Source organism: Polypterus senegalus, chromosome 13 (genome assembly GCF_016835505.1).
Source record: "Polypterus senegalus isolate Bchr_013 chromosome 13, ASM1683550v1, whole genome shotgun sequence".
Classification (NCBI taxonomy): domain Eukaryota; kingdom Metazoa; phylum Chordata; class Cladistia; order Polypteriformes; family Polypteridae; genus Polypterus; species Polypterus senegalus.
In genome coordinates, this window is record NC_053166.1 from 162,712,291 (window position 1) to 162,728,034 (window position 15,744).

A 15,744-nucleotide genomic window follows, 5' to 3' on the forward strand; every position below is an offset into this window, starting at 1 on the left:
TCTTAGCGGTGTCACACATTTTGGTAGAAAATGCTTCTAGTGCAGGCTCGTTAGATTTTTAACGTTTTTCTTTTGCAGATTAAACCTCTTACATAGTGATAACATAATTGCGGTTTATCCCCCCCCCCATGTCAACACTGTGGGTAGGATTCTCATCGGTCTTTGAATATGCTCTTGGAATTGTAACGTCATTAACCATTCAATGCTAAAATAATTCAAGATGATAAATTAAGGCACGGGTCGACAAAAGTCAGCCCACAGTAACATCTTTAGTGATAAACATTCAGACCCTAAAATACATTAAAAAACCGCTCAGCATAAACAAGCTTAGAGCCTTCACTGCACGTTATTATTACAAACATGGATTTTTAAAAAGTCCCTTTCTTTCTCTTTCAAGGTAACACAAAGGCTCTGCCTTCCTCAAAGAGGTTTCTCACCTTCGAAATAAAACGGAGGGCACAGACTCCTTTAAATGAGTTTGAGAAATTCAGTTCTACGATAAAGTTACATACTTTTTATAACTCCTTCGCAATTAAAGAAACACCTCACATCTGAAAAACGCCAAGACGCCCGCTCTCTCCTTTACGCACGCGCACCGCACTCCCCTTTACTAGTCACTTTAAGCGTGTGGCCTTGGTATCGCGAGTTTATTTACTCACGTGGTTCCCTGAGTTCTCGCGGTACTTCCTTCTTCGCGGCGGCTGTTTCTCGGCCCGCTTATGGAGGGTCCGCTTGTTAAGAGCCTTTTTGAATGAAGAATTAACTCACAAGTGCTCTCGTTTGTCGAATAAAACATACAAGAGGATGGCGTCTGCCTTAGAGCAGTTTGTTAACAACGTGCGGCAACTCTCTGCACAAGGTGAGCGATTTGAAATGAAAATGTTTTTACATGTTAAGCAGCTCGCCGTTGAAAAATGAAGTCTGTCATTTTGCTTTATCATGTCAGTCCCCGTGTTTTGTACAAGTTCATTGTGACGTCTTTTAATATAGCCGGTGAAGCCTAGAAGTAGCCGGCTGTTTAGCAGTAATTTATTTACTTATTTTGAATGCAGTGCCAGACAAATTATTTTCTTCTTTACTGGCTGTAATGTTTCGCATAGTAAACATGGGTTGAGCACCCGGAGCCCTGGTTTCAATCGTGTGTGATTGGATGCAGCTGACAATGAAGACTTGTGATTGGTTGGGCAGCCTGTCACTTTGGTGGAAATTCCTACTGCCTTGTGCGCTGTCCATTGAAGGCCTTTCGAGTCTCCGTTTGTTTATCTCAGATGAAAGGTGTTAGAGCTGACCGGTCAATTGCAGCATCGTTTCCGAATTCAGTCCGCTGCCGCCGACTGGATTTTCTGGTGATCACCTCCACCTTGAGTTCAACTGTAGAGAGAAGACCGCCAAAGTTGTGCTTAGTCCAGGTGCAAGGGACTCGGCACTGCCGTTGTACTAATGAGCACGACCTACGGGGCATCAGACCTTCTCAATTAACCTGGCCACGTCAATACATAATTTACACCTTAGCGTGTTTCGGGTTTGTTATTTACTGTCAGTTCTTGTCTGTGTAAAAGTGGGCAGTAACTAATTAGCTACTCCTTTGGTCACGAGCGAACACGCACAGCTGCTGCGGGGTTTTAAATGAAAGCCGAGTGCCGGTAGTGTGCAGAGACGCAGGCTGTGTAGTCATGTTTGCTCTCTAAATACCTGTTTTCATTCAGTACCTTTATTAATATGGATTCTTTAAAGGCGCGTGTCCTGCACCGACTCATCCCTCCCTGCCCACCATGTTTTGCGAGGGTTAAACTCTGTCCTGTATTTAAAACGGGAGCAAAGCCTCACACCGGCCATGTTAGTGCTGCCAGTCAACGTAGCTTCAAATCCTGATGATGTGGGAGAAGAGTAAAAAATATATGACAAGAGAATGGAAACCATTCATCCCATCGAGCTTGCACGATTAGTCAATAGCCAAGTCGCTGCAATATCTTGTACACATTTTTAAAAGTTGTCCAGGTTTCCAGTTCATCTTAATGACTCGACAGGGCGTTTTAGATTTCCAGGGCACTGGGGTAAGGAAGTGTATAATGGCTTTTATTTTAAACGCACTTCCCCTGAAATGTGTGGAGTTCACCATTTCCATGAAAGAATTCTGATCAGTCAGCTTTATCAGTGCTTTTGAGAATTCTGAATTCCTGCTTTAGGTCCTTCAGCTTTTTGCAGCAGGACATGCCCTTCAACTCCAGGGATGCTCTTGGCTGCACTTCCACACTAGATTGGGAGTTGCTAATTATCTTTAGTGGTGTTGTGGCTTAAACTGCATGAAGGACTGCAGGTTTGGATTCACTGAGGTGTTCTAACACTGTTCATTTGGACAGACTACTGCCAACGTGGGGCTTGAAGTGTTGGCCACAGCTCATAGTTTTTTATAATGTCAGGCCAATTTTCCAAATGTAATTTATTGTTGGAACTAAGACTGCACACGTTTGGGAAAAATTGCGATGAACGATAAACTTGATGCTGATGCGATAACAATAAATAATGTGATAAATCCGAGATTAAGGTTGTGCACTGTGTAGTATGACCAACTGTACAAGCTACCAATACAGACAATACATTGAGATTGTTAGCTGTATGTTTATTAAAGCAAAGAAATTACAGTCAGTACTGCAAAAAAGCAATACATGCTGCAAAATATTTACAAAAATTATTCTGTGCCTATAACACTACATATTAAATAAATAAAAGTGTCAAATCAGATTGCAGCAAAAGTTAATCTAAGCCTTGGGGTGCAGGCCCCCCTCAACATCACACAACAGGCAGCAGTGCACTGCAGGAAGTTTTACCTTAGCTGAGGAATTCAGTTTGTTAGCAAGTCTGGTCCATGTTTGCCAGTACACTTGAAGCCTTTTATCAGCACGACTACATAGCACTTGTGTTAAGCCACCCTAAAAGTGTCTGCCAGATACGGTAAATATAAGTAGTGCAAGGCATAACAGAACAGCAGCCATTTCAACTCTGTTTTACTCTGTTACTAGCTAGTTACATTTCTTTAATAAAATAAGCGCTTACTGATTGCAAGGTGCAGAATGTGTCCTGAGCACTGGGCCAGTCATTTACTTCAGTAGATTTGATCATATTTTTTGCATTGTCAGCTGTGAAACACACCAGCAGCCCATCTTCACATGAACGGCAGCTAGCCAAAGCCTCCCGTAATCCCGTAGTTCTGTTTCCCCACTGTGTTCTTCAGGGAAGTAGGACTTCTGTAAACGGCAAGTCTTCAATTCAAAGTCACGGTCGATGAAGTGAATTGTCAGGCGTGTGTTGTCGTGCTTCACCAAAGATCGCTTGTAAATGTGAACAATTCCACATCTTTCAGCTCTTCCAACACCTGTTTGAAACTGCTAATACATATTTGGGATGGCAACTTGGACAAAAATATGTATGGGATAGCATCTGCTATCGTTTATCAAGTTTGTTGATAAGATACACTACACACACACTAGGGGGCCTAGCCCCCTCCTTGCTCCACTCGCCAACCCCCTTGCCTACACTTACTTACACATAAGCAGATTTTTATTTTCATGGGAATTGTTACATATGCATGATAGAACTATTTTACATTACAGCGAGTAATTAACGATATTAAAGAGTAAAACGTAATAATTTGTAAGTAAATTATGTTTCATGTTGCGTTAGAGTTATTCATTGTGTTATGATTTTGTTCTGTTTTGGCTTTGAAATTAACACGCAAATACTTTTTAAACTTTTACTGTAAAATTTAAGTAAAAACAATTTTTTGCAATATTCAAGATCACATTAAATTTTGATTGTGTTTGGACTTTCATTGTGACAACACAACGTATAACTGCCTGAGAGTGAATATCGTTTCTTTCTCTGACTTTTTCAAATGTTTGTCCCTGTGATTTTTTAATTGTCGTAGCAAATCTATTCTAACGGGAAAATAGAAACATTTGAACACAACTGGCATATCGAGATCTCCTTCGTTGTGTAATGTTATCCCCTGTAGATGGACTACATTACCTTTCTTGGATTCATCCTTCTTTCCACTGTAATTCAGCCGGTGGAAGACCAGAGGGTGTTAACGGTTGTAGATAGTCTTCGTGATATTGTAAGTTGATGTTTTCATCTTCATCATCATCATCACCACCACCAACTGTTTCAACAGAGTCTATTGATGCGCATTTAACTGATTTTAACCAATTGACAGTTTTCACATTCATTCGTTTGACTTCATTGTTTCTCGGTGCCAGGATTGCCCGTGTACTCATTTCTTCTGTTGATAACCCTTTGTGATGAAATTCTTCAATAAGATTTGGACAGAATATGTCTTCTTTAACTGGGAACTTAAAGTGAGGAAAACATTCAAATTTCTGAGAGAGCAGGAAGTGAGTCTGACAAGAGCATTCACACCAATGAGAGGTGAGAGGACCCGGGTGCGTGGCTGAATATGGTTGAGAGGAGGGCGGGACTTGAAAACATCTCATGGCCAAAGTCTCATCTCACGGGATTTGAAAAAATCTTCCAAAAAGTCTCGTCGCAGGTTTTTTATATATATATATATATATATATATATATATATATATAATAGAAAGAGGTACAGTATTTATTGGCACCATGTCTTGATATTGGGACCTGGGCTCGTATGGTGACGCGCAGTGGGCTGCTTTAGACGTTGTTCAGATTTTGTCTTCAGTCGGGCCGTGCTGTTTGCACATTTGTGTGTACAGCGCTCTATGTAGTGCTCTTTATGACTGCATTTCAAATGGTGGAACAGGTTTGTTGTTTCCTCTCAAAGCAGCCACCGCCGCTTGACATGATTTACAAAATCCTTGAGTTTCTAGATGGTCTTCCCATGACAGATTTGCCAGCTCGTCTGAGGACCGCATCCTCTGCTTTTAAGCCAGAATTTTCAGACTCTGCTGTATCCATGCCGTCACTGACTTTGCTAATAAACGAGTTGATGGACACTGAGCTGCTGTTGCGCCTCTTACGCATACTGAGTATTCTTGGCAATGAGTGTCATCAGCGTGATGGAGTCTCTGCTCCCCGCCCTTTAGTTTGTAGTTCATTTACTTCCCTAATTTAACTGCAGATTACATTTATTGCAGCTCTAGATTTGATTTAGGGAAAGTTCTGCTGCAGAAATGACTTATCACAATAACAATGAAAATGCAGTGAATTGTTCATAATTAGTTGGAACTAAAGAGTCTGAAAAGAGTATGTGTGGAAATCTTATTATAAAAAGGGAAATTCAGTGAAAGTAAATTGCATTTTGAAAAATAAAGCTAAAGCCCAGTCTGGTACAAAGTAATGTGTGGCACGTTATTGTCCTTTCCAGTCAATTCTAGCATGACGTAGGTTGAGAAGGAGCCTTATTCTCAGACCGTAATAAACTGTCAACACAACAGTGTGGGGGACCTGACCTCCCTCCGCCACCCCTCAAGACCGGAGTGCAGCATTCAGGTTTACTGTATGCCTGGTCGCTGTCCCTGTCGAGGGGGCTTTCTGTTATCCCACCTGCCAGGGATGTGCAGCAGAGGCTGATGGCCAACTGTGAACTGTGTGCCCACCATAAGTGGGCTCAGGGCCCCAGTGAGTGAATGGACGCACAGATGACTGTATAATTCAATTAAGTGGGATGAAAATGTTTGTTTTGCTGTGCTGTTGTCACAAATACGTCTTATTCGTGAACAACTGGGAGTTGAATTGTCTGGTGCGTCTTTTATATCCTTACGCAAAAATCAGAGACTTTTTTATTTTATGAGAGTGCTTGAGATGATGATGGACACTTTGTTAAATAACGCTCATTAAAATGAAGGAAGTCCTTGGTTTACAATGGTTAAAGCTAATCCATGTAGAAGTACGACAGGTGTCATTACTGCACCAAAGCTGTGGTGTCACTTTTGTCACTTGTTGTTCTCGCCAGCTCACATGGTGGATTATTGTGTGTAATTCAACTTTGGCAGGGATTTCAGGTGGGCCGACAGGTTTTGTGACGAAGCCCTTCAAGTGTTAACAGCCGGACCGCCTCTAACCATCATTCATTTGTCAAGAGTCGCGTCTTCAATTTCAAAAGTCATTCCCATGAGGCTTTGAGTTTCCTGCTTGTGAAGTCTACACTTAACAATATTTTAGTTAAAAAGCCTGTGTTTTCCACTTTTTAGCGTACAACTTGATAACTGATGTGTGGATTATGGAACTTGAGTCGCACAAAAATAACGTAATGAAAATCGTGAAAACGTGACCAGCGCTACAGATCACTCCTGTTTGGGTGGAGTATTCCTTTAACACGCATTGGTTGGTTGAATTCTACACACTTTTTTTTTTTTTTTGTAACTGGTTTTGTCCGGCTGCAGAGATCTGGAGCCTTCCCAAGAAGCACTGGATGCAGCACAGGATTCAATCCGGGAGTCACTGACGGTGATAACTGCTACCCGGACGTCTGTGTCTCTGTGATGTGCAGACACACGGACGCTGCCTGGACTAGTATGGACAGTCCTGCCATCAGACTGGGCTCGCTGGAGCTGTCGGTTTACAAATCGGAGGAGTTTGGCACCACCATGCACCTCTCGTTGCTGGCCTGTTTTTAGATTTCCCCTGATGGTCTTAAATCCCGCTGAATTTCCACAAATCACACTTAATGGGGGCGTACGCCGAGACGAGACGAGACAAGACGGGTCGGTGGAGTAATAGCGAGGAGAGTCGTTTGGTGAACTGCTGTTTCTGTTTGTTCCTTAGGTCAGATGACGCAGCTTTGTGAACTGATCAATAAAAGCGGAGAGCTGCTAGCTAAGAACTTGTCCCACCTTGATACAGTGCTGGGGGCTTTGGATGTGCAGGAGCATTCACTTGGTGTTCTTGCTGTGTTGTAAGTACATTTATTTTTATTTTTCCTCGAAATGCAAAGTTTGGTTTTCATTGTTATTTTATCAAATTAAACAAGTAATCTCTCCCTCCTTCCTAAATTTGTTTTCTTACGACAGGTTTGTCAAATTTTCCATGCCAAACATCCCAGACTTTGAAACGTTGTTTTCTCAGGTACAGCTGTTCATAAGCACGTGTAATGGAGAACACATCCGATACGCAACAGACACCTGTAAGTAGTAAAGTGTGGTGGGGGGGAAAGTCGTACAGCAGACGACCGGGAGATTGTGGAAAGTAACACAAACTTCACTGAAAACTGCCCAGTAGTCAACTGTCGAATGGCAGCAGGTCTAAATGTGCTAAACCACAGAGCATCAAAGTGACCCAGACGTTTTGAGCCCAGGCTCGTACGAGAAGCGCCAGTTTATTTTTTGACAAAATCCCCAGGATGAAAAAGCTACCTGTTATAGCAGTCGGGAGCTCTAAATGTCACAGAGGTAAAGTCTTGGCATATTTGTGTCTCACTATTGTCACTTTTGGCCTGGCGTGTCCCCTGAGGTAGCCGTTCTGGTTGGGGACCAAGGGGCACGAGGTGCTGTGGCATCTTCCATAGGCCAGTCTGTGGTAAAGCTGATGGGGTCTGTGCTAACGCTTACCTTGCTGCTTTACTCTGCTTGTTGACTGCCACCGATTTGAGGGTCTTCTGAAGTGTTGTAATCGGCCAACACAGACTTGACCTGGCATTTCTTTGGTGCCCTTTGGAATGTGGACCCTAGTGACGCACCCAAGTTTGTCCCCAGCTAATGAGACGCCTCTTAAATTTGCCACAGTACAACTACTTGGAGTGTTACGAGTATCGAGTGAGCTGATGCTTCATTTCAGGACTCGGGGCACCCATATGGTGGTGTTTGTGAGTGGACTCTGCAGGCCCATTCCTAGTCTTGGCGGTGTCTGATCCTCTAGTGCAGTTCTGTTGTCATTGTCCTGAGATGTGGCCGGACTCTGGGGGGGTATGAGGGGGCACACAGCAGTACTTTGACTAGTCCACAAGGCGTCTCCATGGACGTGTTGTTCTTTGGCCGTAGAAGCTGAATGATGAGATGCTGCTTGATTTGATGCGTTTTGTCATCCTCTGCTTTCATGACTTGTGTTATAAACGCGCAGGAGCTCGTCTTCACACGGTGCTGTGCAGCTCCCCTTTCATGTCCTCGTGCGTTTGTAGTTCTCAGCTTAGTAATCGCTGCTGCTTCTTATTATTATACTATGGCTTTGTAGTTCCTTAAAGCAGACACAGCCGGCCCATAAAGCATTTTTCTTTAACATCAAGCAATTTATAAAAGGAGTTTTTGCCCTGGAAGTTGAGTGATTATAGAAGCGCTGTGGGGATGAGCTGAATTCCTGTTTTACCGGCAGTGTTCACGTCGGGGCTTCTCCTTGCAGTTTCTTGCTGTATTTGATTGTATAAACCCTGTGTTTTATTTCCTCAAGATAATCCACAAGGTGGAGGGCTGCCAGCACTGACTTGAGGTTTTCTAAGCCCCCTGTGATTTCTCCTCTTTGTTTGTTTTCTGTTTCTAGTCGCCGGCCTGTGTCATCAGCTGACTAACGCCCTCGTTGAAAAGAAGCAGGTAACTTTATACTGAGACCGCTTTGCCTCTCGTGTGTGTTGTCTGTGATCAGCAGTGTTGGGGCACCCTGGTCAGCTTGTTGAGTGTGAAGGAGAGTCAAACTAGCCAGGCTCTCAGTCGGCCACTGGGTGACCAGAGGGGACAAGGGGTCCACGTGACCTTGCCAGTCCGCAGAGTGCGTCTTTTAAGAGTCACATTCGCATTGCTGCCTCATCATCATCATCTTTGTTGAAGTATGGTGCGTCCTCTGACCACCTCTCTGGTGTTGGGGAAACAAAGCAAAGGGGCCAGCAGTTAACATTGAAGCCGCTTTTATAAAGTTACACTAAGCTCTGCCTTTTTCCTTTTCCTGGCACCTGTCACTACCTTTCCAACATACATGTGGGTGTCGAAGGCAGTGCCCCCACTCCACCTCGCCCTTCCTGCCTTGTGCAGAGCACGTCCACACGAGGGTTAGTGGCTTACAGGGGCGTCTTCTACTCAAGGCCAGGTGGTCACAGGTACCCCCTTGAGCTCGTCATTGTGATTGTAAATTAAAGTCGCCGTCGACTCCTCTTGTGTCCGCTCCACGCTAAGCTTGATGTTCATTTGGTGTTTGGATTTCTAGTTTCTCCATGAAAAACACTTAAATCTTCACAACTGTGTCACCTCCGTCAAGTGTCCTTAAAAGACGAATTCGCACACAATAACCAATTCTTGTAATGGCCAACATGCATTTTTCTTTTTTTCTTTTAATACTTTGTATTATTCGCTTTAAATGTCTTCCATCTTTTGGTTAAAAGCCCAGCAGCTGTGATACAAAAGCAAGAGGCCTTCTTTGGCTTGTGAGTCTCTGACCGGGCCAGGTGACTCTTTGAAAAGCATGATGGGGGGACATCCGCCTGTCCTCATGACGACACCAGCATTCTGTTTACGTAAATGTTTGAAATTTATGAACACTCTCCTTTATTTCCTTAGTGTTTCATTTTGTACCCTACAGGGTTTGTATTAACTTGGATTTGTAACTTAAGACATGCGGTGACATGTGCCCGTTGACCAGGGGTACCCACACTTTCAGGGTATGTTAAATATTTCTGTAGTGATGTGTTCAAATTGGGTCTCTTTTTCTGTTCAGCCTCTTAGGGGGATTGGCATTTTAAAACAGGCCATTGATAAAATGCAGATGAACACCAACCAGCTTACCTCAATCCATGCTGACCTCTGCCAGGTAATTCCTCTTCCTCTTCCTCCTCCTCCTCCTCCTCCTCCTCCAGTCCGAGTAACGGGGAAGGCTGAGCACTTGAGTAGAGCAACAGTGCCACTCGGGACCTTTAACTTGGTCAGCTGGGCAGTACTTTGGGTTTCTGTATGTCCGCAGGTTTACAGCAAGACATCAATTGGGCATTTCCAAATTGGGGAAGAAATCGGGGTAAAATGGGTTTGATTTCTGCAGCCCCTCGGTGATGGCTCCCTGCTCAGAACTTTGTACGCCTTTTTGTCCCTCTGTGCTTCTTGACTTGGTGCTGTGAGCTGAAGGCCATTTTCTTGTGCGCTCCTCATGAAGGGTCATTCAGTTCAGATGACCTTGTTAAACGTATTCTGGGGGAGTCTGGTTTACTGTTTGTTTTTTTTTTAATGTATTTATTTTGGTTATTTCTTGTATTTTGAAATTGTTCACAGCTCTGTTTACTAGCAAAGTGCTTCAAACCTGCCCTTCCATACCTTGAACTGGATATGATGGATATCTGTAAAGAAAATGGCGCCTATGACGCGAGGCACTTCCTGTGCTACTACTATTATGGCGGCATGATCTACACAGGACTTAAAAACTTTGAACGCGCGCTCTACTTTTATGAACAGGTAACGAGTTTTTCTTTCCTTACAAGTAAATAAACTTTATGTGAAGGTTTGGGCAGACTGGGTGCACCAAAGCTGCAATGCCTTCATTGACACGAGCAGGAGATTCAGTGGCCTTCAGAGCTTTAATTGGAACTTTAAGAAATGTGACAGATGTGGGGAGACCACTCAGTCCATCACGCTGATAGTGAAGATGTCCCAGAGTCTCCTCCAGACACATCGTCATGCTGGTATTTTGTTGCTGGACATCCTTTCAGGCCTGACCACCGCCGTCCTCGATTACGACATTCGCCAGGCAGTTAACAGTCTTACCAGTGCTCGCTAATGACCGAATGGCCATCTTCAAAGTCGTATCATTCAACGATGTGAAACCACACAGATATGTGAGGGGCATTAAGAATGGTTTTAATTAAGGGGCTTGCTTTACTGTGGTCTCGGAGTGTATCAGATTTTCTTTTCAAGTGAATTGCATTTTCTTTTTAAACTTCTGAATGTGGCAAACTAGTTCTGTCACGATGAATACGTAGCTGCCGTCCCATGTGCTGTACTGCGCATTACTCACTGTGTTACTATTTTTTTGTCATTTTATACTTTTGTTCACACATCAACACAACAGCCGCCTAATAAGCTGCATCACCGCTCAGTAGCCAGCCAATTAGCAGAGCAGTAGAACCCACTGTTGGCAATTCCCAGAATCCTAGGCGTGTGCAATAGCCCGAGTGACTTCTCCGTAGATGCAGCACAAGTGTCACAATCGTCACGTGGTGGTAAACTCCAAATTGTCTTAATGTGACTTGGCACGGACCCCCAGTGTAACCGTGAACGTGTGTCCCTCTGAGTCAGGAGAGCAGTCATCTGTTGACTAGGCCTGAATTTCCAGCAGGATTTCCCACCCATCATCTTCATTAAAAGAAAGAGACAATGACCCTCTAATCAATGAAATCTATAATTCCAGCCCCCTGGAAGCGAGAATTCGGTTTGTTTTTATCACATGACCTTCTTCTTTCGGTTGCTCCCATTAGGGGTTGCCACAGCAGATCATCTTGTATTGTGGATGCCCTTCTTGACGTAACCCTCCCTGTCGTCCTCTCCTGTTGTAGGCCATAACCACTCCCGCCATGGCCGTCAGCCACATTATGTTGGAGGCGTATAAGAAGTATATCCTGGTGTCTCTTATTCTTCATGGCAAAGTTCAGCCTCTTCCCAAATACACATCCCAGATTGTGGGAAGGTTCATCAAGGTAAGAGATTCTTGTCCTGCTTTAAAATTCTGCGTCACGTGCAGCTGTAGATGTTCAGTTTTTGTTTCTTTCTTTGCTTTCAAATTGGCCTTCAGCCGCAGATGTTTTCAGTTCATATCCACATGCGTGTTGCTCATAGCCCTTGAGGCGTTTCTTATTGCGTTACTCCTTCAGCCTAAAGGCACGCGACACTGGAGCACTGCGAGGGCCTGACGTGAGGTGTCTTCACTTTAAACGCCAGTTCATTCCATTCCATTCCCACAGACTTCTCCCAGAGTTCACATGGCCAGTGGTCAGTTTGTGTTTCGCCCTTTGTGCCATGGAAGTGGCTTCTTGGCCTACAGCGTGTCCCAGCCATGTGCTTGGTCCTTTCTTGTGCCCAATAGCTGCTGGCATTGGCTGCAGCCTCCCCACAAGCCAGCTTTAGAAGATGGTTAGATGAATGGGCAGCCTCTGCACTTAAGTTGTAAGAATTGCACATGGCAACACAGGGAGAGGCACAAGTGGAAGTGTTGGGACTCACCTTCTGTTCTGTACGCGGCGTAAACCTTCACATGCCTTAGCAACATGTCAAACACGCCAGTCAGTCAATTTACAAAGTGCCTTTTACAGTATCGCCTGGCACACACTGCTTTACAGATTAGAATAACTAAAGTATAACCGAGAAATCGCCCAACGTGGCTCACAATAAATTGAGAATATATGGAGTCTCAAATGTTCTGAGGCGTGCAGACGATCTCCGCAGAAAAGGTGGACAGAGGTGGCACTCACAAAAGCCAACCCTTGTGTCTGCAGTCCGTGGAGGTGTGAAGTGTGGCCTGCCTTTTGTTGGTGCTGGACGCTCGGCTGGCACCGTCTGTGCCACTGCACTCTTATTACAGGAACTTCATTTCGTGTTTTATTTGTTTCGAGGAGACCTGAAACTTGTAAGTGTCATCACGCCGTCACAGACTCCTAGGCTGGCTTTAGGGCTTTACTCTCAGAGCTAAACCCGAGAACGTGGCCCCCTCCCAGTGTGCACAGATACAGCTGGCAGTCGGCCTCCAGTGCGTCCCCCCCCACCTTGCCTTGTGCTCCTGTGCCTAAGCTGTGGTGTTTATGCTGTTGTTCAGGCAGCCTGCTTCTCTCTTGCAGCCTCTGAGTAACGCGTATCACGACCTCGCACAAGTCTATACGACTAACAATCCGGCGGAGCTGCGGAATGTCGTCAATAAACACAACGAATCCTTCGCCAAAGACAACAACATGGGCCTAGTGAAGCAGTGCCTGTCGTCACTTTACAAGAAGAACATTCAGAGGCTAACGAAGGTAAGAGAACTGGCGGCACCCCATGTCACCTATGACGTGCACTGCCATCTTAGCCATGAAGAAAGAAGTAGGGGTTAACCCTAACCCAGTGCTCCTCACGTGGAGTTTGCCCTCCTGCAGCCTTACAGGGGAAGTGGATGGGGGGGCTCCAGGAGTTGGGTTGGAGTCACAGGCCCCCCTCCACACCTGCCTCCTCCAGTATCCCAAACAAGTCCATGCGTATTTAAGTTCATTGAGCACTGGTGATGTCCCAGTATGCAGGACTGTGTTTGTTCTGAATTGGTTCAGAAAAGGGGGTCTTGATTTGTTGTTTCTAGTCTGATCTGTAAAACGTCCAACAGCCTGCTGACTTGGAATTTCTCCTGCAGACGTTCCTGACGTTGTCCTTACAAGACATGGCCAGTAGAGTCCAGCTCTCCGGCGCCCAGGAAGCTGAGAAGTACGTCCTTCATATGGTAAGGAGCCCGACTTGTAATTGGTGGTCCAGGTCCTCTATCTGAGCCTCAGCTCACCATGGCCTTGGACTGGGTATCCTCCTTCATTTTCTGCTGCAGGCCACTCTGACAGTCATGTTTTGTTTTTTTGAGCAGATTGAAGATGGAGAGATTTACGCCAGCATCAACCAGAAGGATGGGATGGTCAGCTTTCATGATAACCCAGAGAAGTACAACAACCCTGCAATGCTCCACAACATCGACCAGGAGGCAAGTCACTGGCGCTGATCTAACGGGCATTTCTTTACTAATGGACACGTCACCTGCTTTTTTGACTTGTAGCATTTTACGATGTCACCACAGTACACACGCATATGCACGCAGTACGGAGATCGAGATGGTTATCGGCTGGTGGGGCTCGAGATTCTCGTCGCTGCAGTGGCCATCGCTGTGATTCCCCTCGGGGCCAATGGCGGACCTCAAAATGAAGTCCCAGGTAGCAGACGGGCATTGCAGCCCGTTATTTGATGTCAGTTCTCATTACTGATGTTTAGCCTGCCAACACTGAGTACTCACTCTGAGGGTCTCCACCACCCATGTGGTCAATACACTGGAGAACATACAAGCAAAGTCGGTCTTGTGTTTCAGTTTAGTGTGAGAACTTTGAGATGTTCAGCTGACCACGGAGGAGAGGAAAGGAAAATACAAAACGTGCTGTTGCCAGCATTCGTTGAGAAAAGATATTTCTGATGGGTGGCGCTGAGTGGGGCCCACATGGCCACTGTCCCCTTACAGGTATCCTACCATCTGTCACACACTCACACACACACCATAAAGCAGTGGCAGGTGACCTGTCGCTGTGACCGTGCCTAGGTGAGCACACTGTAGGAGTCGTGGCAGAAACAAGCGGTGGATGTTGGCCCTGGTAAGGGGGAACAGGACACTGTGGACACACGGTCACTCCCTGATGTGGTCACCGCGGGTCCGCTTGGGTCACTTTGAGTAGCCACAGGTACAAGTGTCCCCACACGGTGCTTATGCAATTCCTTTGCGTGGTCCGTCACGTTATTTCTGTTGCTGATCCGAGTGGGCCCAATCTTGAGTTGGGGGTAACGTGGTAAACGTAAAGTGCATCACACAATCGCAGGTAACCCGACGCCGTACGCGTTTTATTAAAGTAATCTTATCCCAGCAGCCCCGGGTGTACGGTGGTCCTCCACAGGGCTCAGTCACAAAAGGATGGGCTGCCTGCACTCCGTTTCATTTTCATCAACTGTTTGCTCTCAGTATGTCGACACGGTGTGGTCAGGTGATGCAGTGGCCAGTATCCCTACTGCCAGTCACTGGGGGGCTCCTCAGGTCAGAGGGTCACAGGCTCAGTTCTCGTTTTCAGATTGGTGGCGGTTTACGTCTTTTATTTGAATGTCGTACTTAAGGTGGGCCCCACAGGCGTACCCAGTATGGCAGTTTTCAGGGCTGCAGGTTCCTCTCCTGTGAGCGCCGACTGAGAGAGCTCTTGATGTTTGCACATTGCAGATGCTGAAGTGTATCGAACTTGATGAAAAGTTAAAGTCCATGGACCAGGAAATCACCGTGAACCCCCAGTTTGTACAGAAGGTAAGATGTCCAACTCGAAGGGTGAAGCGCGTTTACAGATCTTCAGGCGCGGGCCGCTAAAAAGAAACCCTTTTGTGTTTTGCAGAGCATGGGCTCTCAAGATGACGACGTCGGGAGCAAAACTTCGAGCTACTCCTGAGCTGCGGCGCCGGCGGCCCCTCGGTGCCGTGAAAGTCGTAAGTCGGAGTTCCTCACAATTGGGAGAAACAACATGGACAGTTTGAAAGAGGCGACTGCTCAAGTCCGTTATTTACGCTTTTCCAACACGTGGTGTGCTGGTGTGTCCCTCGTAGGTTTATCTGTGTCTTATTTATCGGTGTCACGATTGAAGCACAATCATCGCATTAACACCAATAAACGTGGACTGTGTGTTCACATGCGTGCGGACCCCTCCTTCTGCACTGCCCCTCGGGTCATTGAGCACGTCACGCGGTGGGACCACGGTCAGTGGGAGAGGATGGGCGAATGGGGTGGGCACGTCTACCAGCTCAGGTTTGCTGTGGATGGACTGTCACAATGAGGCGAGGGTGGGACTGTACTGAGCAGTCCTGTGATCAGTGATGTGATCCCGCCATTCCCAGTCACGTAAACTCAGCTGTGGCTTTATTGTCACACCAGCCATATGGGGCTGTAAAACAACATGACCACCACGGGGGCACCAGTGCAAGATGGGTAAACAAATGACAGCAGTGGCAAATGTACGGCTTCTCCATAAGTGGCTCCGGGAGAAGCTGTGGCAGACCCTTCCAGAACTGCCAGATGGAAGTGGACCCTCACAACGCTTTATAAAGACTGGTCCTGGTGGTCTGT

General features: G+C 45.8%; 1 protein-coding gene across 1 annotated transcript; it reads left to right on the forward strand.

Annotated features, from left to right (window-relative positions):
- Window positions 1–680: 680 nt before the first annotated feature.
- On the forward strand, window positions 681–15,309 carry cops3 (COP9 signalosome subunit 3). Its single transcript, XM_039775844.1, has 12 exons — window positions 681–859; window positions 6,745–6,874; window positions 6,990–7,102; window positions 8,449–8,498; window positions 9,613–9,705; window positions 10,158–10,337; window positions 11,435–11,575; window positions 12,710–12,883; window positions 13,252–13,338; window positions 13,474–13,587; window positions 14,854–14,934; window positions 15,020–15,309. The coding sequence occupies exons 1-12, from the start codon at window positions 805–807 to the stop codon at window positions 15,071–15,073; spliced, it is 1,272 nt and encodes a 423-aa protein (XP_039631778.1). The 5' UTR covers window positions 681–804; the 3' UTR covers window positions 15,074–15,309.
- Window positions 15,310–15,744: the final 435 nt, after the last annotated feature.

Bases quoted from the DNA above. Each gene is read 5' to 3' on its own strand.
- cops3 (XM_039775844.1), top strand. From the start codon at position 805: ATGGCGTCTGCCTTAGAGCAGTTTGTTAACAACGTGCGGCAACTCTCT. The intron at 7,103-8,448 runs GTAAGTAGTAAA...TTCTGTTTCTAG, and splicing joins CCGATACGCAACAGACACCT to TCGCCGGCCTGTGTCATCAG. The intron at 9,706-10,157 runs GTAATTCCTCTT...AATTGTTCACAG, and splicing joins TCCATGCTGACCTCTGCCAG to CTCTGTTTACTAGCAAAGTG.